Here is a 21,922-nt window from a genome sequence, read left to right on the forward strand (position 1 = left end):
ATATTCACTTGAGAGATCTATTTTTTCTTAACATAAACATACTGCGCCTATAAATAGTCATAAAGATCAAACAATAATATTACCATTTGTGTCAACTATATGACTTCTTAACCACGTTATATGATAGAACAGAGCAAATATAATTTTGACAACTATCACATTCCGTTATTTTGACAACTAGCACATTCCATTATTGGCACAAAACTGCTTATATTTACAAAACGATAATATAGAAAATTTGACAAAATACATAAAGTTCATGTATATAGTCAAAAGTTTGACAAAAGATGGTGAAGAAAAAACAGATTTGTTAACTAATCCCATTGGGAAACGACACTAAAAGCCTATAAGAATCACGACCAGTAAACCTCACACGTGTATAATGAACTTCAGAACAATTTTGTGTGTGTGGATTTTGAAATATCAATTTTCTAAGTACGAAAGACAAGTTTTCGAGAAACATGCTCTTATTGGAATTAGAGTATGCCAAAGAAAATATGAATTCTTAACAACATTCTCTCAAGTTTATTTTTTTGATTGACTATTAAAAAATGTCAAATGACATCATTAATATCTAAATTTTTTATCACACTAGTAGTATAATGCATCGGGACTATAATTAAGGGAGGAGCATTGAGGAATGAGAATGTTTGAGGAGTACTATATATTCTCTAATACTTGGGACTATATACACAGTTATGCTACTATTAGAAATTTGGAATTGATTATGCTGGAATCCTTGCTTTTTTTCGTCTGAAATCAATCACTAAATTCAGACAACATGTATTAAGTCGATGGCTCATAGCACATATATACTATCTATTAAATGTCCAAGATCAATGTTTGGAGTAAAATAACACGATATAGACACTCCAAATTAATTTTGTTTAGATGGAATACAAGTTAGCATGGTAAATGTAAGCCTCATGAAATTTGGCGCATATAAGCATATTTCAGCAAAGACCTTTGTCATTCTCCTCTTCTTCAGCATACAAATCCAATTATATCAGCATAGCTGCATAGGGCATTATCTCTTGTGGCGAGAGGTCCCGAGTTCGAAATGCTCCGTTGACATTTTTGAACGTTAGACGATCAGAAGGCACTAATAACCGGAACCACCAAACTGTAAATTTACTTTGAGATATACTTCTATCGTATTTTTGGCAGAGAAAATTGTATGCGAATGTCATTCAATTACTATTAACGTATCAAATGAAAGACTAACTACAGAAACAATAGCTTTTGCGTTTTTTATACAATGAACATAAACAAATAATATAACACTTTTAACATAGATTTTGCCTTGTCCTAATTGTACAACCACAGGGCATTTGGTCTAGTGGTATGATTCTCGCTTAGGGTGCGAGAGGTCCCGAGTTCAATTGTCGGAATGCCCCCTCTCTTTTTAAATAAATGTCAGGGGTGTTCAGGTGAAATACAACATCACACATCTCAGTAACATAGTATGTCGAAAGCATATCAGAACTCCTTGATAAGCAAAATCAAGACCGACAATCACATGTTTATTAATTTTAGGAATTTAAGGTGAAAAACAAATGGTTTAACATAAGATATGAGATGTTGACAAAAAACACATAAGATATGATAGTGTTTCAGGAAAAAAACAAAACATAAGATATGAGATATGACATGAATGGTAACTGATTAAACAAGATGCAAATTGCATCCTTACCATCAGATCCACTACCTTAGGTTCCCTAAAGCAAAATCCACATCTCCCTCTAACCAAATCAATCCTGATCTGATTCCAGTTCCATCAATTGCAATGGTGATCTTTCAAGCACAATAAAACCAGAGAGCAGGAACTGGTATTATAAAAAATGGATCCAAAGATAAAATCATTCTCTCTTCAATGTTTGAAAACAGGGCATTTGGTCTAGTGGTATGATTCTGGCTTTGGGTGCAAGAGATCCCAGTTCGATTCACGGAATGCCCCCATTGACTTTACCTCGCAATTTCTATGTTTTTGGTGCCAGATTTACAAAAGTAGCTACTCACATACACCTTGGCTTTCAGGATTCAGAAATTTAGATTTTCATGCTCCATCTTGATAATATTCCAATCTCCTTATGCAAGCAGAGTATGCTACAAGATATGAAAACGAATGCAAACGCTTAGATTAATAAAGTTCCTGCAAAAGACCAAGAAAAATTGCTTTGATCTTAAGGTTACATCAACAGCCGAGAAGTTGGTTCACCTAAGAGATTATCGTTTATAGATCATATCAACAAAACGATTGACCATCCCTTGAACTTCTTCATCAGTAAATTACAAAACATCACTGCAACATAACAAGCGTTTCGAGGCTCAAAACTTCACCTCTACTTTCGTTTATAGTCAGGCAAAGCTTTTTGTCTCTCTACTTTATACAGAGTTGCAGGAGCTCTCCATTATCAAAATCCTTAGGGTCTTTGTATTTTCAGCATTGTCATATACTAAAATATCGGTTTCTGTCATCACATACCTTTCAGGTCAGATGATATAGATTTGCAGATAGTTAAACTTTTCTTGAACCATTCCAACCAAATAAATATCAAATGCAGGTAGTTTCTCCAAGAATAAGCTGCAAGAAACAGAAAAAAAATGATCAGGCCCACGTCAATAAAGTTCAGTGGAATTCCAGAAACAGTTGCTTGAAATGGATTACATCAAACAGTTGGGTGTTTGGTCTTGTTAAGCAGTGTATGTTTGGTATGCTAATTAAAGTTTATTACTGAAAGTTCTGTCATCTAGTGCCAGATTTATAAGTATTATATTCAACTGAACATCACAAACGGTCAGGGAAACATACCTTTGCTTTCAGGTCATATGATTGAGATGTCTAACCAGATAATATCAGAAAAGGGCTACGATGCCTGATTCTCCGCCAACAAGCTGCAAGGAAATGTATAAAGAACATTGCTCAAGTTAACTAACCTAACAGAATTTCAAAGAAGGTACTGCAAATGAATAACATCAACAGTATGGCATTTGGTCTAGTGGTATGATTCTCGCTTTGGGTGCGAGAGGTCCCGAGTTCGATTCTCGGAATGCCCCATGAAAAATCATACTTTTGTGCTTAAACTAGATCCTGAGTATGTGATACGAAAAGTCAACAGATGCACCCTTAAATTTCTTAATAAGAAAATTCTACTGATCAGAACATTTTACATCCAAAGGCCATAAACTATACATTATACATCAGATCTCAGACAATTCACATTTCTTACCACTTACTGATTATGTTGTACATGTCCATTAAGAAAACCAAGATACACAACAAAAAATCCATTAAAACAGATATTGAAACACCAAAGAGCAAAAATAGCCCTGGTCTTATTATGTGGCTATTTAGGTACTCAAACCACCAACGAGAGTAGAACCACGCATTTAGAGGATGGATCTAAAAACAGCCTAACCACGCATTTAGAGGATGGATCTAAAAACAGCTTCCCCTTAAGTTTTTTCACTTGAATTACATCAAAAACAGAGAATTATGTCTAAAAGATGCTTCTGGCTTTATTTTTGTTTCCTAAATACCATGGGATTCCCTTACAACAGGAAATGTCATAGAACGTATCACATGTGCTTTAACATACAAACATGGTCATAAGACACAGAGTAATAGGAACAATTTCACACAATCAATGCACATGGCCACTCCCTGGACTCTCGGTTGTGAAAAGATCACACAGATAAGATCTAAGAAACCTTGTTAAGACTGAAAATTAATCACGGAAAAGTCAACTACGGGAACTAAAACCGACACTGACTTAAATATGATTTCTTCTATAGCATTTTCATCATAAGTATTCAACATCAGGGCATTTGGTCTAGTGGTATGATTCTCGCTTCGGGAGTGAGAGGTCCCCAGAATTGTTCAATTCTCGGAATGCCCCCAAGACTTTTTCATATATTGTGTACTAAAAGCAAGCTTAGCATTGTTAGATAATAAAGTCTACTTCTACTAGACTTTTCAGAGACCATGTACAACATTCATTTTCCTTTAACTGAAATAAGGCCAAATGATCAGAACGCACGTTAAGACTTCCACTGTATAAAATTTTCAAAGTCAACAAAAAGAAAAAGATCTTTATGTACCTTTGCTCGTTCAGATGAATAAGATAGCTTAGCTTTGTTGATTTCCAATATCAGAGTTAGCCACCAACAATGTTGAAAGGCATTTAAGAATAAGCTGCACCAATAAGAAACGGTTCGTTAACTAACTTTCCTCTAGTAATCAACAGAAATCACAGCTCTTTTTGAAGGACTGGTTAAACATTACAGAAAACAATGGTAACAAAATGAAGAAAATTAATCTCTAAGCTATAATTCTTGAAAAGTATAGGTTTAAACTCAGCAACCAAGATCTAAAATCAGATTTTTTTCTGATCAAAATTTAAAGGCAATAACCTCAAAAAGCTAAAAATCAAATTTCAGACACTGGATCTGTTTTGGCATGATACCACATCTATGCATCTAAGAGATTCTTATGATTCATTCTTTTTAATCAAATGAACTATGAAAACAATATCCAAACTGTAGCCTTATTTTCAGATGCTTTGGCCTGTATTCTAGTAACCAATCAGAAATGATTTTACTCATATCACCTACAAAAGCAAAGTTTCAGATATAACAACCAGAGAATTCAAACTGGCACTTCCAAGAAATGGTCAAATCTTAGCAGGCAAGCCTATAGGCACCTTAACTGAGTTAAAGCAGCAAGAGGGCATTTGGTCTAGTGGTATGATTCTCGCTTTGGGTGCGAGAGGTCCCGAGTTCGATTCTCGGAATGCCCCATTGACTTTTTTACAGTGTGTGTTATGAATCATTATTTAATACTTTCCCGTCTTTTGGTATCAGATTTTCAAAGATCACGTTTAAGACAGCAATTCACTAATCATTTCTTAATTTTCTCCAGCTGTAAATGATAACATCACCACAACATACCTTGGCTTTCAGGTCAAATTATTCAGATCTGCACAAAATCGGCCTTGATAATTTTCCAACTAGATAACGCAAGCAGTGTACTGCAGGAAAGGAAAACATAAGCTCCAACAAAAAAAGAACACAAATGAAAAGAAGTTACTGAGTTTCCAGAACAATTGCTTTGAACTAAAGTTCAGCTATAGGGTGCAAGAGTTCACAGGACTAGGCAAAAGCATTCTCTTATTAATGAATCACAACAACTGGACATTTGGTCTAGTGTATAATTATTACCAGAATCCTGTAGGTAGCTCCTTATATCAGAAAGGTCTAAATGTAGCTAAATTTTTGTTACCGGCAATACTTTCCTATGCATATTGTAAAGTTCATGTTAAACTAAAAATTTGACCAGTCCTAGAATTTCACCATCAGTAAATTACAAACATCACTACAACATATCCGTACATGCGTATGGAGTAGTAAGAGATATGGTGGTCTTTTTATCGAGGTTTAGGGTTGTCAGGTGGGAGTTAGAGGAGGGTCAGTATCTAAAATCTTTGGAGAATTATGTATTTCCAGCATTGTATATTAAGATATTGGTTCTAATAAATCATTGCGTGACATACCTTTACTTTCAGGCTGGGTGATTGATATTTGCAAAAAAGTAATCTCTTCTTGAACCATTCCAACCAGAGAACATCAAAGTACAACGCAAATGCTGCCATAGTCTCCAGGAATGAGCTACAGGAAACGATAGAAAAGTAAATCACCCTAGACCAAAATGTCCTAATGAGAACTACTAGTAATGAGCCCTACCAACAAAGTCCTAATGAGAACTACTAGTGATTAAGAATATGGCATTGACAATTCAGTCTTCAATATGCAAATCTGCCTAACTATTAACACTAACTCAGTGTCCTTACAGAACATAGCTCTCATACCTTGATACGAACATCCATTCATCTTACAAGGCTCATGCTCTTCTGCTTTGCCACCTGGTAAAGAAACTGAATCAAATGCAATGTTACAAACCCAACAGACAGTAAACCCAATTCTAAAAAGCAAAGTACAAACCCGAGTGAGTAGAAGCCAATCACCGTCGTCTCCTTCGAAGTGACAGATCAAGACAGCCGCTTTATATTCGCCTCGTCGAACGGTGAAGAAAGCGGCTGCCTTGCCTTGTATACACGCAGCTGCTGGCCACGGCAAAGAGTCAGGAAGTTTCAATTGAGAAACTTTTGGGCGACCGATGCTACGGACTCCATGAAAGTGCAGAGCCAACGACATTAAAGAAAAAAAAGCAAAGCTTTTTCACCCTACACAGCTCTGGTCTGATCCATTTTTGCAAGTTAGTCCCGGTCCTGTCTGTGTGTTTTTTTGCACCCAAAATATGTTAGTCTGGGAGTTCGACCCGAACCGAACAGACTATACCAAACCAAACCAAAAAATTGGTTTCTTAGTTTAAATCCGGTTCAATTTGGTAGATTAAAAAATTGGTTATTCGTTTGACATGTTGATAGTTCGGTTTCCATCAATACTATTAAAAGGGAAGGAATTCTAAAAAATCTACTTAAAAAGGTTGTTGCATCCTTTTATTTAACTAATACATTTAGTCTTACTTAGCTATAACTATACATGATGCTTTTATTTATTAGTCGGCATAGTGGACCAAAGTTTTTGTTTAACTAAAGCCCAGTGGTAATGTTCATTTTCGTGGGCTAATATATTATTTTAGAAATTTATTTTATTGGTCCATGTCTAAAAATGTTATAATGTGTAGAAATAATTATTTTAGATAAAGCCTACGCACTTAAGTCCAAAACGCTGACAAAACCAAGAAAAAAAAACAAAACATATGTTGTAAATGTGTATTATAATTTAACCCACAAGTTGATACTAAATATCCTAATATTCAAAATTTACAAAATAAATTTATTTAAATACATAGAAAAACAAATTTTTAGAAATTTGTTTTTGATAAACACACTTTACCAAACTTTTTTTTTTGTCGACAACATTACAGATTCATATGTACTTTGTAAACCACACTCGGAGATATTGATCCATGTGAACGACGAAAAACACACTTTACCAAACAATCTTTTAAAACAAAACTATATGTATTAAGTTAACCTCATTTGTATAAAAGTTATTTATAATTAAAAATTATTATTTTAAAATAAACTGAAACTATTAAAAACCGTACAAACCTTTATTATTACATAAAGCCAAAATCATAAATCTTATGTCCCTATAATTCAACAAATAATGTAACTCTTATAAATAGCAAAAAAATATATATAATAATATCGTTATAACATACAAAATCTCAAATATAAATTCATAAAACTTTAATTTAAAACAAAAAAAATTATTTTTCGATATAAAATGACTTTAGAACATAAAAATGTACAACAAAACTAAAATACGAATTCATATTAAACATTGTTTAAATATCATCATATTTATATAGGGTCTTATAGAGTCAAAACAATATCAGATCCCAGATTAATGATTGGTTTTGAGTTTTGAACTGGATTTATCAGGTTTTTATGTCAGGTTTTAACTAAATCTGAACCGTAATATATACAAGTTACTGGATTTATTGGTTTGACTGCGGGTCTAGGTCGGGTACGGAAACACTTCTAAGACTATTAAAAACCCTACAAATGTATATTATTAGATCAGCCCAAAATCCAAAATCCAGCAAAAAATTCTTATGTTTTACCAGCTGAACAAATATAACTTTTATAAAATGCACACAATATAAAAATGACGTTATGACATAAAAGTGTACATACAAAATCTCAAATAAACTAACTGATAAGTTAATATAATTTACACAAAAAGAAACGTTTTCTTCTCTAATATAATACAACTTTATAACTTGATAATATACTTCAAAACCAAAAAACTAATTCATATCAAACATTTTTATTACCCGAAGAAACCCGCGCTTTTGAAGCGCGGGTCAAAATCTAGTTTGTTTTAAAAAAAATATATACATATTCTAATTAAAAATTTTGACCAAACTAACCAAATTTTAACCTGATATAACCAAACTAACTAAATTTAAACAAAAATTTAACTTTTTGAAATTTCACTAAACCGAAAATTTCAGTTAGTTTCAGTAAAAATTGCATAAAACGAATTTTTGTGTCAAATTGCACCAAACAATTTTGTAGTAAACGACCTTGTAAATACCATGTCTTTTTCCCGCTCCATCGCGGGATGCGTTTGATTTAGAAATTAGAACTATTAGAAAGACTCTAACCATTGACACAAAACCATACAATTTCGTATAACAATTTTCTAGCGAATCTTACATATTGCCGAATCCTAATTACAGTTGATCCTCCAACGTGCGAATCAACAACTAAATTTCAGATGATTTGTTACTCAATTAAATTATTTGTAATCGTACGCTGTCTTAAAAACATAGGGATAAACAGTATACTGTTCTTTATAACCAAATTATGGATTCTGAAAATATTGAGCACGTGATTTGAGTTGGATCGTAGGGTATCGACCATTTACAAGTAGGATGTCATTCTATTAAACAATTGATACGGATGACGCAAGAATGTGCATGATGCATGCATCATTATTGTGATGTTTACGTATTAAAGGGAAAATTAGCACAAAATATAATTAACTCAATTATTTTTCGGATCAGATATTTTATGGGACCATGAGATCTCATTTACAAATGGAGAAACTATGTACGTATATCATGATTTTTTGTAGTCAACCTATTACGAAACTATAAGATAGATAGCAAACCAAACAAATAAAAAATCTTTATGACAGAACATGGTGCATAATGCATATAGGTTGTTTGGAACTTTTTCCCCAGTATATAAATTTATTAATAGTTATAACCATTCTAACAGAAAATGAAGAGTAAAAGACAAGAAACTTATTAAATCACATTTCACAAGTGGGTCTTGTATTATATGTTTGCTCGGTTTTGTTTCTGGGACCATATAAGTTTTCAACTTTCAATTTCAATAATTATAAATATCCCCCACTTTTTCATTTAATCATTAACGTTCTCTGATTCTCGACAGCTTCCTTAATTAGAAATTTTCATAAAGGCCCCTACTCCTAATATAAATTAATAAAACATATATGATTCAATTTTTCCTAAAAAGCGCATAGTTTTTTTTTGTCACAAAAAGCACATAGTTTAGTTGAATAATCAGATGAGCATGGAATAAGATATTTGTACAAATTAGGCCTAAACATCTATAATTGAACCAAATATCTGAATCCTACTAAATTCAAACTTATCCAATATAATTCTAAGCATGCATGAATGAGACTTAAAATTAAGCCAAATACTTCAGATATTAGGTAATAGTAATACTAGGACATGACCGTAGTTTGAATTAATATCCAAAAAATCACAAAGTTAACTAAACAAGTTCACTTTTTAACCTAATTTTGAGTAATTTGAATATTTTAGAGTACTTTGGAGAAGTTAAATAATTTTATATCGGTTTTTATTATTCAGATACCTTTGAATATTTCATATTTTGAGGGTTTTTACCAATTTTTGAGTAATTTAGGTATTTAAAAAAATTAAAAACACCTGAATAAAACTTATGAGCACAATATCAAAATCTGATTAAAAAAACTTATTCCCAATCCGAACATATAGTAAAAATTGCATCTTTAATGGGTAACACATGTTAATTCAAAATTCAAACCTTTATTAAAGAGATCAATTTGTCAAACATAAATAACTATAAGGGTCATTCAGTAATATTGCAAATTATAAGAAAAAGAAGCATAAAATGATTTTAACAATAATAAAACTGTGTAGGTGGAGGAACAGAATCACAATATTTTCCAGAGAGAAAATCACGGAAACCGACGAAGATTCTCTATCTACAGATGGTACATTCGAAAGGGAGAAATAGATCTTAAGAAAGCTTAAAACATGGAGACTTTAAACTTTCTTTAAACTCCCACGCAAGAAGATCCGTTTTCATCTCAGAAGCAGAGGAAAAATGTGTAGTAACATAAGCAGTGGAAGCTATGGAGGAGACAGAGACTTCTTACAACGAGATGATTACTTTGGTTCTTGTCCGAAAAAACAGAAGAAAGATAAAGTACGACGAAGAGGACCTGGTGTCGCCGAACTCGAGAAGATCCGTTTAGAAGAAGAGAACAAAACTCCTTCTCTTGTAACTCCACATTCTTCTTCTTCTTTATCATTACCAAGAACCGATCACACTCTCTTTTTTCCTCCTCCTCCTCCTCCACAGCTTCCTTTGCCGTCCTCTTACACCACTAATCATATTTTCCGGTGGTCACCGGCGACGGCGATGCCTCCAAACTTTGATTTGCCGTTGTCGTCTTACCTCTCGAACGGATCTTTCCCTATGGATATGATTCCCCCAGTGCCGTTTTTGCATAGGAAGCAGCATTATCCGAATCATCAGACGGTAAGAACAGAGAAAGAGTGAACGTGACTAATCACTCTCATATGTAATGACACGAGCACAATTTTACAAAACATGTTTTTTTTTAAATGTCTCATGATCTTGCAGATGAATCTTGCGAACCCATCTCCAGGACCAGGAAGATTATACCAGTTCATAGAGCCCCCTTCAAACCAAAGATCTTGCGTCGATAATGTCTCTCAGATTCTTCAGGAAGAAGAAAAGGCATATATTAGATTGTTTCCATATATCATAACTAAATTTTCTTGCACGTTTTCTAATGTTTTTTTGTTTCTTTGTTTCTTTGTTATTTCCATAGGTTGTCATGAGTGCGAAGAGGCCGTGGCATTTTCTCGCAGACACCACCACGAAAGCTAGCGTTGGACCAATCTCAAGGTTTCTTTGGTGTATTTTTTTTTTCCCTTGGTTTCATTCATTTTCTTGATGTACCAAAAACCTAATCTTGATGTGTTATTTAAAAATGTTAAGGGAGTTGAAACATAACCGGTCGTTGGATATGAGATTGATAAGTCCGGTCCAAGATTCCGGTACAACGATTTGCAATCCTATCTCCATTGATTCACCTACCTCCATTACGCGTGATTTTAACGTACAGGTAAAGTTGATATCCTCCTATTTGCTATGTATGTATTTATTTGCTGAAGTTGCTTACCCTATTTCATCAAATCATCTTGCTTTTAGTATGAACAACAGCAACCAGAACAAGACTTTGATGAGAACTTGCAATGGAGAAGTAAGAAGACTTTCTATAGCTTCATACCCTCTAATGATCAGAGCAATATTGGACAAGAATACCGAGCCTGTGAGCCACATGAATCTGCCGCTGATCATGGCATCGATCTCAGCCTTAAGTTATAAAGATTTTAATTTACAAGATACAAAAAAGAATCACTAGGTTATCTGTCTTATGTAACTTTGGATATATTAATTAAATTCCATGCAACTAGATTAGTTTGTGCTTCATCAATTTGCAGAAGACTAATCAAGAGTTAGTAACCAGAGGGTTTGTTTGTAACACAGAAGTCCTGGTAAAAGAAACATTTCATTTTAGTTAACTCATGTAATATTGTTGCTAACTAGTATGAAACAAAACAAAGAAACTGTTTCTTTGCTCATAATACAGAACAAAGAAAATGAAACCTATTGTTTCTTAAAATCTTGGTTTAGCTATCTACCTCTTATGAGCTTGTAATGTGAGCTCAGTCCACGTACCATGTTCTAATCAGGATCGGTCTTAAGATTTTGGAGGCCAAAAAAAAATTTAGTAAAAACTATATAATTTTTATAATTTGAGATGTATATTTTATTATTTTTGGAGTACATGACTAATATTTCACATCGCTATGCCTAATACCAGCTTTTGTTCTAATCATAGTTTAAGAAGAAGAAAAACAAGACTGCAAGCGTAATCAAAGAGAACATAAGTTTTATTAAGCTCTCATCAACATTATGAAAATGAAAAGCAATATGAAAATTGATAAAACTCTCAGTCTGATCAGAGCTCAAAAGGGACAGATTTTAGTTCTGACCTCTGAAATGAAAATGGAGATAGATTAAAACAAGAGAGGAGATATACATAGCAAAGGCCAATACACAAATCCAAAACGGATAAGTTGATCTCACATAAGCCGGTAAGCCAATTGCAAGGCCAACAACCACAGCAACAAGAGCTTCGGTTGAGTAATCCCATTTCAATCCTTTGGTGTATACAATCGCCAATACAATCGACATTCCCATGAGATTGTTCATTGTAACATCCCTATAGATCTGCATCAAAACCCACAACTCTTAACTTTAAGCTTCTCATCAATGTAATGTACATGGAAAAAGTAAACAAACTTACCTCAGAGAATTTCTCAGAAGCGATTCTTGCCTTATCTTTCTTTCGACAGAAATGTGCAGATAACGTGTTCTTCAAGTTTCTAACCAAAGGGATCACTGCAAATACAGCGTAGAAAGAAGGAACTCCAGCTGTAACCGACAAGAGATTGATGTTGATCATAAATGGTTTAGCTAGAAACAGGACCATTAGCATCCCACCAATGACTTTAAGGACAGCTTTTAAGGTTCTCAAAGAGAGTAGTTTAGCAACAAGAGTTTGCTTTGGCATCTCCAGCTTTAAAACTCCAGCTTCCTCGCCTTGAGACAGATTCTTGACATGCACGGAATCTGATGCCGTTCTGTAAATGCAAGTGTTTCCCTGTCTTGGAGTATCTGGGTTGTCGAACTTGTATTGATTCAGTAGTTTCATTACCCCTTCTTCGAACTCGTTCTCGTCTAACTCACCATCTTTGTCTTTGTCAAAATCAGCAAGTAAAGTGTTTGCAAACTCATTGATGTCACATTTCATTCTTCCATAAACTCCAAACTCTACGGTTAAGTCTTTAAGCTCCGAGATTTGAATCTTCCCATCTTTGTTCCTATCGATCTTATCAAACAAACTACACAAGAAAAAAAAAACGGGTAAACTTGATATGCAAGAAAACATAACAAATCTATATAGTTCTTGATTCAGAAGAAGAATAAAAAACCTTTTCAAGCTCTCTTTAGTTAGTTGTCCATCTCTTATAAGGCTTCGAGGCGAAAAGCTTTGCAAATGTTTATGAACTTCAGACATGAGCTCAAACTTGGCATTATCTAAGCTCTTCTTTTGGTCTGCCGTATCAAAATACTGCGAGTTTCAACAGAAAGAACAAGATTGACCGGTCAGACAACAGAGAAAAAAAGAGTGTGTAGAATATAGTTATGATCACTTATTGTTTTAAAGAATTCATACCGAGTAAACAAAGTAGATAAAGGTTGAAGAACAGGAGATTATGAGAGTGATCAAGATAGTGATGTCACTCCAAGATTGTGCATCAAGTAAATCAGGCAGTGTCACAATGAGAAATGGAGCTAGAGTGAGAAGCATAATCCCTGCAGCTTTCTTGTTCTTAGGATCCGCATCTACGCTTGCTTCTGCATAGAGATAAAACCCCAAATGAGAATAGACTTCACACAAAAGAGAAGAGACGGAAGGAATCTGTTATTTTCCAATACCATCTCCAATTGATTTTTTTCTTCAAAAATAGAGTAATTCTGTAATGGAGTTAGATTCTATTCCAATGGTACTCTATTTTAAAAGTGAAAAAAATAAAGTGATAAACATAAAAATAAATGAATTATTCTATTTATTGAAGAATCCTATTTTTATTCTATTGTAGAATGAAAAATAAAGTAGGATCTTGGAACATTTTTACTCCAAACTCGTATTTAGAGTAAAAAATTAAAGTTGGGTTAGGGATGGTATAAAACATACCAACGATGTTTTTCAGTATCTTCGCCCTGTAAAATCCTCTTCTTGGATTTTTTGTATCCTATATATATAAACATATTATATTCACTGGAATAAGATCTGGTTAATACTAAAAGATTGGAACAAAAGAATATGATCTTACAGAGGTTGTTCTTTTGATTGATCCTCTTGGGGTTGACTGGCCTGAACTAGGGCTAGTCAAACCAAAGACAACACAAGCTCCCCATTGCATTGTTAGAGCAAAAACTGTGTGCCCTACAGTAACACCAACGTTGCTACCCACAATCGCCAGAGCACCATCATGGGTCGCTGATAATCCAGGCGCTAATATCAACAATCATAAAAAGGCTTCAGACTCAAAACCAATACTGAACATGAAGTATAATACTACAAAAAAGTTTCAGGTGATGGAACCAGAGAACAAGGGGAATCTTACAGAGCATAAGGACAATTCTTGGGAACATTGTAAGAAGAGGGAAGACAATACCACCATAGAAACCGACCTCAAAGATTACAAAGAGTTTTGATCTTCCTTCAGACAAGAAATAGTCACCGATGACCAAGAGACACCCAAAAGAGAAAACTTGGAAGGCATAACCTCCAATATTGTCTGCACATGGAAGAAACCCGTAGACATGAAGGCAAGCTGCTTTAGAGACGTTCTTTGGAGGATCTAGAGTGAGAAACTCATACTCCGAGGCGCCATGGATGCCATCAGAGATCAAGATAGAGTTATTTAGAGGGACAGGACTTAGGACACGGGAGCTCACACCAGAGATGATCAGAGCTAGAGATATTAAGAATAATAACAGAGTTGATGGGCAGTGTGGATGGATAGGTGTCCGCTTAGAAGATAATGTTTGCATATGAGCTGATTTATTGTGAAAACAAAAGATAACTTATAACTTCAAAATTGTGAAAGTTTTTCTGCTTTGGGTTTTATTAAGTGACTGAGGTTGAAAAGAAAAGAAAAGAACAGAGGAGAACAACAAACTCAACTTACATACTAAAGATATACTAGATCTACAGTACTTATACAACAATTTATAAAACGTAGGCATTTCATTACTTACTAAAACAATATTTCTTACGATCAACTGAATAATAAAATGTTAAACATTTATAGTAGAAAAACACTTAAACAACATGTATTGAATGGTGACAAAAAATATTATAGTAAGTTTAAGTTGCCCATCTCACATTTCTCCATGCACGTGGTTCATCTTTTCCATGCACCATGGCCAAGAGCACGTGAGTTTGAGCTATCTCTCTCTCTCGTTTGATTTGCTATTTTCAACGTTAGGCTAAGTAAAATTCGTGGAATTTCTGACTTTTTTTCTAACAAGGTTAGTAACATTAATATCGAATCTCGTCACTCGCCTAGTCTGGCTGGTCAATTATTTTAATATGGACAAAATTTAATTACGCGGATCATTTCTCAAAAAAAAAAAAAAGATTTAGGCAGATCATGAATAGTTGCTATACCCGAAAAATTAGCTGGTTTATGCTTTCTTTCCTCTACATATTTTACTACCTGCGTTGGCAATTTCGATGCGACATCAACGAAACCTTGAAATCCGGAGCTGAACCAATTTGACCCCATCGAGCTTAAAATTAAAAACTCTTGTGCACTTCATTCAAGTCTGATATAATTGGACGTATTTAAGCGTACAGTCCAAGTTGTTATTAGATTATATATGAGAACTTGAATCTTATAACAATTGCAGGACTAAGATACATGCTGCCGGATGCAACTTACATTATCTTATATAATAACGATATTTAAATGTTGTACCAAGAAGACTGAATCTTCTGAGTCAATTTTAAAAGTACGTACTGTATTCTCAAAATAATCAATATAATATTTGAAATATGAAAAAACAAACCTAAGCAGATCTAAGAAAAAAAATAGTTATTAAAAAAGAGTTTGGGTCAAATCAAAAATTGAGATTATACATTTTCTAGAGTTTAGTTTTGAAGATTTAGTTCAGTCTTGGTTCTGGTTTATACTGGTAAATAGAATCCTTTGGAGGATCATAACGTAAGTGTAACGTCCTATGAATTATTTTTTGGAAGTTCAAAAATCTTGTTTATCTTCAATCATCGCATAATTTTTTCCTGTGATTTGTTTCACTCATACGATATTGCGAATCACTTTCTAAAACATAACTCTAAAATTTTTTCTGGATGTACGACTTAAAAAGTAAGTATACCTTGATAGCCAAATCAAATTCTATTAAATTTTTCACTATATACCCCGGACCAAAATGTTACATTAAATCTCACCCTAAAGATGTAAACTTAGCAAAGGCCGATACATATAGATCCAATAGCAAAGGCCAATACATAGATCCAAAAGGGATAAGTCGATAGCCAATTGCAAGGCCAACGATCACAAGAATAAAAGCTTCTAAATATCGATTCTGGGTTTGGTTCTACTAAGTTGTATTGCTTGACTAGACAAAGATAGACCATGCTTTAGGTTGTCAGTCTAGTGATTGGTACTATATATCCCCTTCCCCTTAAGGATTACTTGGGTTTCGACCCAATTATACAAAAAAAAAAAAGAATAAGAGCTTCTACCGAGTAGTTCCATCTCAATCTCTTGATCCCTTCTTCTAAGTGAATTTTCTTCTAATTTAGCGTCTCCATAGAAATCCTCAAGATGTCGCATTTTATTCTCCCGAAGTTCTAAAATTATAGACTTAAATTCTTTTATTTCAGATATTTGTACTTGCGATCTTTGTTTGTATCAGTTTTCTCTACCAAATTTAAGTAATGCTTTATGATGTAAGAAACCCCAAATGAAACAATCGTTGCTTCAAAAATATGAAGAGAAGGAACCAAAAAAATAAAGACTTTTAAGGTCTCTTTGCTTAACTCTCCATTTTGTATAAGGCTTTTTAGTAAAAACCTCTGAAAGAGCTTACGAACTTCTGACATGAGCTCAACCCTGGCCTGATCTAAGCTCTTCTCTTGGTTGGTCCAGTCAAAATACTGCATGTTTCCACACACAGGAAAAAAACATTCATTAACAAACGGAAACCAAAAGGGTTTACAACTGTTTTAAGGGGACAATGGTTGAAGAAGAAGAGATTATCAGTGATCAACAGAATTGATGTTACTTCAAGAATGTGAATCACACATCCTTGAACGTGTCACCATGAGAAAGGGAACTAGACTCAACAACATACTCCCTGCAAAACTTTCTTGTACTTGGGAATTGGAATCTGCACGTCCGCTTGATAATACAAGAAACTGAGCTTTACCAACAATGATTTTCACTATCTTTAGTAAACATTCTTTGATAGTAACGAGTGATTTTATAAAATGACCATAAATTTGTAAAAAGGTAGATGCCATTTGGTGGACATTACAGACGCGAATGTAATATGACCAGATCATCTTAAACCTTTGTTTCATATTGCATAAGGATGTTGTCTGTATGGTTCACCAAATGTTTGTTTCTAATAGATATTCTGTTAATTCAGAAGGATGTTCATGAGATTTAGCAAATCTCTTATATATATATATATGAGCATAAAATTAAGATCAAGCTAACGTGCCATGGATGTAATACTGGAAGGAGACATGCAATGGCTGAGGACTCGAGATCAAATAATCAAAGGTCAATGCTTGAACTATTGTTTTAATCTCATGAAAAGATAAGTCTAACTCGATATTCTCCATCGCGAATAAAGAAAGACACATACGATTTGTTCTGATGCGATAAGTCCCCAAACTCTAGCAAGTACCAAACCAAAACTCCTACTGACAAATAGAAAATGCAAAGAGTACAGAAACATAGTATCACGGAATCCTCTCATGGAAGCTTGTTATTACCAGTGACCTCTTCCTTGTCCTCTCCCGCGACCACCTCCGCGTCTTCGGTTTCCGCCTCTACCAACACCGTGAGATGATATTCCCTGAAAAGCCTTGTTCACAAGCTGGTTTGACATACCACCCGAACCACGTCCCCTCTTTGCAGAGACATTGTTACCACTTCCAGTGTTGCTATTAGCAGGCCGTTTTCCTCTGTATAATATTTACCGTAAAGTCAACACAAACTGCAAACAGATACAAGACGGTAAAAAAAAATTACGGATTGAGTTAACTTTGAAACAAACCCGATTGTTGTTGTTGCTGCAGATGGTAACGGCTTTGTGGCTTCTTTCCACGAAAGGTTGATATTAGTATCTCCGATAAACGAAGGCACTTTTGCATGCAGTGGCTGTTTCATATCAAATTTGCCCCCAAGCTTAATTCATATCATCAAAACTATATGCCTCCACCAATATAAAAAGACTAAAAATGTTGGATTTTTACCTTTGTCATTGCCAATATGTTATTACAGGTCCTAAGTCCAGTTGTAGTATTCTGCTTCTTTGTTTTCTGTAAAGAAAACATCACAAAGGTGCGATGCATTAGCTCTAAAAGCAAATACCACCAGCATAAAAGAAAGAAGTTACAGGTTAATGTACTCACAACGCTTGCTTTCTCTTCATCTGTCTTAGCAGCCGACATGGCTTTGTTGTGCTCAGTCATTCCCTGAGTTAATTTCTTCATCGTTGTCTTAGTTAGATCTTCAACGGTAGTCAACCTGCACCAACGGACAAAACCTTTATGATATCATCCTAAGATAATAAGATTTCTCCCTAGAAAATAAGATTCTACTAACCATCATGTACATAAATTTTTCGACCATAGTATCTTGAACTTTCAAATCGCACAAATCTAAATGTCATACAATACCTTTCAGTGAAGTCCTTGTTCAATTCCGAGAAGTCTTCCCCAAGTCTGTCTGATGGCTGGCCGGTCACAACCTTATACCCACACAAGCTGTTTGTTGCATTTGGAACCTGCGTATCTCAACGTATTCAAATAAGTAAAAACGGAAGAAAACAGAACGAGACTAATCACAAATACGATTGTTGGCAACCTTGTGCGCCAGGTGATGGAACGCGTACAACAAACACTCCACGTACGTGAAGTTCATTTCCTCTCCAGTCTTCCTGGCAGGCATGTATTTCTGCAAACAAAGAGTGTAACAATCTTTATAAGACGATTTTACTACTGCGTTTAATGCTTTCACATTCAAAATTTTGAGATTGTAGTAAGAGGATATACAAAAAAGACGCTATAACTACAAGTAAAATGTCAACAACGATTTGTAAAAGGAATCAGGACACTGAATACTGTAGGCAGACGAATAATGGCACTTAAAGTGGGTACCTTTAGAAGCTGAACTATTGAAGGAAGCATTTGCCTTGCCTCCTGGGCGGTTGTGTATGGGGAAATATCAGCAAGAGCTTTGAGCAAATCAAGCTTCCTCTCTTCTGGGAGCTAGTTATAAAAAAAAAGAGTTGGTCATACATTATGCTGGCCAAGAAAGCTTCTTTTTGGAATGGTACGGATATATGCATGCAAGAAGGCAAAAGAGAAACAAGCAGAATAGCTACACATTAACACATATGGATGAAATAAAAGGTACAATAAATCAAGATTTTCTTCATATCCTTCGTGTTTCATACACTATTCTTATTTATATCTACGAGAGTTGATAACAAATGACTAAAAGAGCACACACGATTATGTGCTGATACAAATACACCGAAACACGAATATTATATGAGTTCTAGGATACCTTGTCAAAAACAGGTATGATATGTTTGTTCAAATAGTTGAGAAACCTGCTGGTTGGAGCACCTCTCTGATAAAAATAGGACGAAATTAGCAAAGCAACCAGTAAAGTTCATACGATAGAGTCTATCAAGCTACTAGCCGAACCAATTCTGAATCCGTACCGCAAAAAAGGGAAGAGCCAGTTGGAGGCATGATATCAACCTGTCGATATGGTCTGTATCTGAAACCTGGTAAAATAACATTGGCAATCAGTAATACAACATCACAAGGACTATCATGTTTATGAAATCAAGAAATTTAACTTCATCTTCAGGATGATGCAACATGATAAGCTTAAATAAATTTGTACGATGCTATACAGCAAACTTACATTAAAAAAAAAAAAAGAAGAAGCAAACTTACATCAAACTGAGCATCCAAATCGGCCTGTCCTTCGATAATTTCCACAAGTTCTTGCATTCTTTCTTGAGGAGCTTTCGCTCCAAATATACTCAAACTTGTCAGGAAATCCATAAACATTTTAAACTCTCCTCCAGTTACATCTTCCAGGCTCTGTGAAAATACAAATAAAGTCAGAATATATGAGGAAGATGAAGAAGGCATATGAAAAAAATAAAAACGACTGCACCCACACAAGATTACGTTCTTACCTGTTTAATCAAATCTGTTATACGTCTCTCCATTTCCTCTTGAGGCTTTAAAAGTTCCCCTTTAAGAGGAAACACCTACATACAGATTAATAAAAAATTTACAATGAGTATTGGCTAAGGTAATCCAAATTTCTTCAAGGATTTTCATTTCTGAATTCTGAGACTAACATTGTGGGGAAAATGAGATATGAATACCAAATAAGTCACGCAATGCTAATCAGAAAATATTGAAAATAGCAAAAGGGCGTATAGAAAACTCTGACCTTATCTCTGATGAAATTCAAGACCTTTTCACGAATCTGATCGTCCGTAGTTGGAGTAACTCCAGCATGCGTAAACAATGCAGTCAAAGATGCTGTAGCGAAGGAGGGTAACCATTAGAGAACGACATGAAAACACTTAGGAATTGCATATAACAAGAAACAATAAGGAAACCATAGTGTAAATCTAAGATAATTAAGCAGACTACCAACCCATAGGCCATAGATTAAAAGAGTACACTAGAATAACTGTAAAGAAATTAGACTACCTTTTGGGTCCTGTCGTATCAGTGACATCAGAGCCTTATGCACAGCATCACGCTCCATAGTTTCCTCTTCAGATAATGAAACCTCCAAGTCAGATAAGAAATTCACAAATAGGTAGCTAAAGGTGCGGTAACCAAAAACCTCAAGAGTTACCAGTATTTAGAAGTTGCACAAGAACATCAACAATCTTAGATATAATATCTGGTGAATCCTTGCAGAACAGTGGGAGCCCGCGGATGGCTTGAACCCGTACCTACACATTAAAAGGATTTTAACTCAGAACAAAAGGCTAGTTACAAAATCTGAAAAACGTGCATGGATACATATCAATTTCTCTGGAGAATCAAAGCACTACATCTCAAACACGTATATCACCAAACCGAACAAGTTGTAACAGTGTAAATACAGCAAAAAAAGTTAACTTTGAGCACTGCAAGTACAAGAACTAATCTAAGCTTATCTATTGGTTCAAGTATAAATGGCATCATGTAAGAAGATAAAGTTACAGACCCCCAAGATCTCCATCATCGTTGCACATCGAAAGGCTAGTTCCACAGAACACAAAACTGAAAAATCCTATTCTCTGGAGAATCAGAAGCACTACATCTCAGATCCGTATATCACCTAACCAAACAAGTACTAACCCCTGATTACATCACTATATTTTTCAGTGTTAAATCCAGCAAGAAGCTAACTTTGAGCACTGCAAGCGCAAACTAATCCGAGTCTATCTAATAGCTTAAGGATAAATGGATACAAACCCCAATATTCTCCTCATCGATACAGTCCATATGAGCATCAAAAGCCTCAGTGGAGAGAGTAGGGAAGAACTTGAAGTAGCGAGGAATCAGCTGCGACGCAAGCTGCTTGGCCTTCATACTCGTCTTCGCCATCTTGATAATCCCCTCATAGTCCTCAACATTCTGCAAAAAGCAATCAGAGAGAATGATTCGATTTTCCAAATCTCGGAACCAAAACCCTAGCTGAGGAAAAAAATCGAACCTGGGACTTGTCCTTGGAGGCGTTGAGCCGCTCGCTGAACTCGTAGAGCTTCTCGATCTGCTGGACTTCTTCGGACTGGTGCTCTGACATCGCGGAGGAAGCTGAAGCTGAAGCTGAGGCAGAGATGAGTGTATACACTTATTAGTTTCGATAACAGAAGGTTTACAGATGTAATCGTATATATAAACGAAAAGGTGAAGAAGGGAAGAGCGTATTACGTGGTGGTGGTCTTGGTCTTTCGGAAGAGCTTCGCGAGAGTTTCTGACGACTTTCGTTATTAGCTTTGGAGAAGACGAGCCGAGTAAAGGAAGAGCCCTTATGTTGAGCTAATACGCTGTCGTTTTGATTTATGTGAAACTTGACTAACGCCATCTGAGTTTTATCGTTTCTTACAATTTGACCCCTGAT

At 34.9% G+C, this 21,922-nt stretch overlaps 3 protein-coding genes, 1 long non-coding RNA gene and 2 other non-coding genes across 16 annotated transcripts; 3 read left to right on the forward strand and 3 right to left on the reverse strand.

Moving 5' to 3' along the window:
• Positions 1–1,325: 1,325 nt before the first annotated feature.
• Positions 1,326–1,397, forward strand: TRNAP-AGG. Its single transcript has one exon. It is a non-coding gene; the product is annotated as a tRNA-Pro (tRNA).
• Positions 1,398–1,504: 107 nt separating this feature from the next.
• LOC103857516 lies at positions 1,505–6,279 on the reverse strand. 5 transcript variants are annotated; one of them, XR_004455902.1, is made up of 9 exons: positions 6,001–6,273; positions 5,868–5,933; positions 5,553–5,667; positions 4,951–5,030; positions 4,102–4,195; positions 2,813–2,895; positions 2,486–2,584; positions 2,219–2,302; positions 1,505–2,106 (listed from the first exon to the last, which is right to left on the reverse strand). It is a non-coding gene; the product is annotated as an uncharacterized LOC103857516 (long non-coding RNA). The 5 variants fall into 5 exon arrangements; XR_001957786.2 differs by having other exon boundaries at positions 2,194–2,584; positions 6,001–6,279; XR_001957785.2 differs by having other exon boundaries at positions 2,219–2,584; positions 6,001–6,277.
• Positions 4,728–4,799, forward strand: TRNAP-UGG. Its single transcript has one exon. It is a non-coding gene; the product is annotated as a tRNA-Pro (tRNA).
• A 2,942-nt stretch (positions 6,280–9,221) lies between the features above and the next one.
• Positions 9,222–11,447, forward strand: LOC103857517 (protein SPEAR2). 4 transcript variants are annotated; one of them, XM_009134719.2, is made up of 5 exons: positions 9,284–10,379; positions 10,485–10,601; positions 10,696–10,781; positions 10,866–10,992; positions 11,079–11,447. In XM_009134719.2, exons 1-5 carry the CDS (start codon positions 9,942–9,944, stop codon positions 11,253–11,255), a joined length of 945 nt encoding a protein of 314 aa, XP_009132967.1. In that variant the 5' UTR covers positions 9,284–9,941; the 3' UTR covers positions 11,256–11,447. The 4 variants fall into 4 exon arrangements, with proteins under 4 accessions (XP_033141974.1, XP_033141975.1, XP_009132967.1 ...); XM_009134720.2 differs by having other exon boundaries at positions 10,696–10,772; XM_033286083.1 differs by having other exon boundaries at positions 9,222–10,379; positions 10,866–11,447.
• On the reverse strand, positions 11,073–17,083 carry LOC103857518 (sodium/calcium exchanger NCL). 2 transcript variants are annotated; one of them, XM_009134722.2, is made up of 7 exons: positions 14,129–17,083; positions 13,835–14,016; positions 13,696–13,753; positions 13,174–13,355; positions 12,929–13,068; positions 12,241–12,838; positions 11,073–12,164 (listed from the first exon to the last, which is right to left on the reverse strand). In XM_009134722.2, the coding sequence occupies exons 1-7, from the start codon at positions 14,556–14,558 to the stop codon at positions 11,916–11,918; spliced, it is 1,839 nt and encodes a 612-aa protein (XP_009132970.1). In that variant the 5' UTR covers positions 14,559–17,083; the 3' UTR covers positions 11,073–11,915. The 2 variants fall into 2 exon arrangements, with proteins under 2 accessions (XP_009132970.1, XP_018512948.1); XM_018657432.2 differs by having other exon boundaries at positions 12,241–13,068.
• Positions 17,084–17,306: 223 nt separating this feature from the next.
• LOC103857519 (apoptosis inhibitor 5-like protein API5) lies at positions 17,307–21,922 on the reverse strand. Of its 3 annotated transcripts, none has more exons than XM_009134724.3 (17): positions 21,733–21,922; positions 21,515–21,627; positions 21,274–21,435; positions 20,666–20,765; positions 20,515–20,580; positions 20,249–20,340; positions 19,986–20,060; positions 19,738–19,887; positions 19,497–19,562; positions 19,337–19,402; positions 18,925–19,035; positions 18,632–18,721; positions 18,445–18,551; positions 18,178–18,292; positions 18,019–18,084; positions 17,820–17,923; positions 17,307–17,727 (listed from the first exon to the last, which is right to left on the reverse strand). In XM_009134724.3, exons 1-17 carry the CDS (start codon positions 21,884–21,886, stop codon positions 17,532–17,534), a joined length of 1,833 nt encoding a protein of 610 aa, XP_009132972.2. In that variant the 5' UTR covers positions 21,887–21,922; the 3' UTR covers positions 17,307–17,531. The 3 variants fall into 3 exon arrangements, with proteins under 3 accessions (XP_009132972.2, XP_009132973.1, XP_009132971.1); XM_009134725.3 differs by having other exon boundaries at positions 21,515–21,621; positions 21,733–21,864; XM_009134723.3 differs by having other exon boundaries at positions 21,515–21,633; positions 21,733–21,807.

The sequence above is a fragment of the Brassica rapa genome, chromosome A03 (genome assembly GCF_000309985.2).
Source record: "Brassica rapa cultivar Chiifu-401-42 chromosome A03, CAAS_Brap_v3.01, whole genome shotgun sequence".
NCBI classification, from domain to species: Eukaryota; Viridiplantae; Streptophyta; class Magnoliopsida; order Brassicales; family Brassicaceae; genus Brassica; species Brassica rapa.

Coding starts and splice junctions, on each gene's coding strand:
- LOC103857517 (XM_033286083.1), top strand. CDS start 9,942: ATGTGTAGTAACATAAGCAGTGGAAGCTATGGAGGAGACAGAGACTTC. Junction 10,602..10,695: donor TTCTTCAGGAAGAAGAAAAG/GCATATATTAGA, acceptor TTATTTCCATAG/GTTGTCATGAGTGCGAAGAG. Junction 10,782..10,865: donor CCAATCTCAAGGTTTCTTTG/GTGTATTTTTTT, acceptor AAAAATGTTAAG/GGAGTTGAAACATAACCGGT.
- LOC103857518 (XM_018657432.2), bottom strand. CDS start 14,558: ATGCAAACATTATCTTCTAAGCGGACACCTATCCATCCACACTGCCCA. Junction 14,017..14,128: donor AAGAATTGTCCTTATGCTCT/GTAAGATTCCCC, acceptor TGTTGATATTAG/CGCCTGGATTATCAGCGACC. Junction 13,754..13,834: donor CAATCAAAAGAACAACCTCT/GTAAGATCATAT, acceptor TTATATATATAG/GATACAAAAAATCCAAGAAG.
- LOC103857519 (XM_009134724.3), bottom strand. CDS start 21,886: ATGGCGTTAGTCAAGTTTCACATAAATCAAAACGACAGCGTATTAGCT. Junction 19,888..19,985: donor TAACAGATTTGATTAAACAG/GTAAGAACGTAA, acceptor GTATTTTCACAG/AGCCTGGAAGATGTAACTGG. Junction 17,728..17,819: donor GCAGCAACAACAACAATCGG/GTTTGTTTCAAA, acceptor AATATTATACAG/AGGAAAACGGCCTGCTAATA.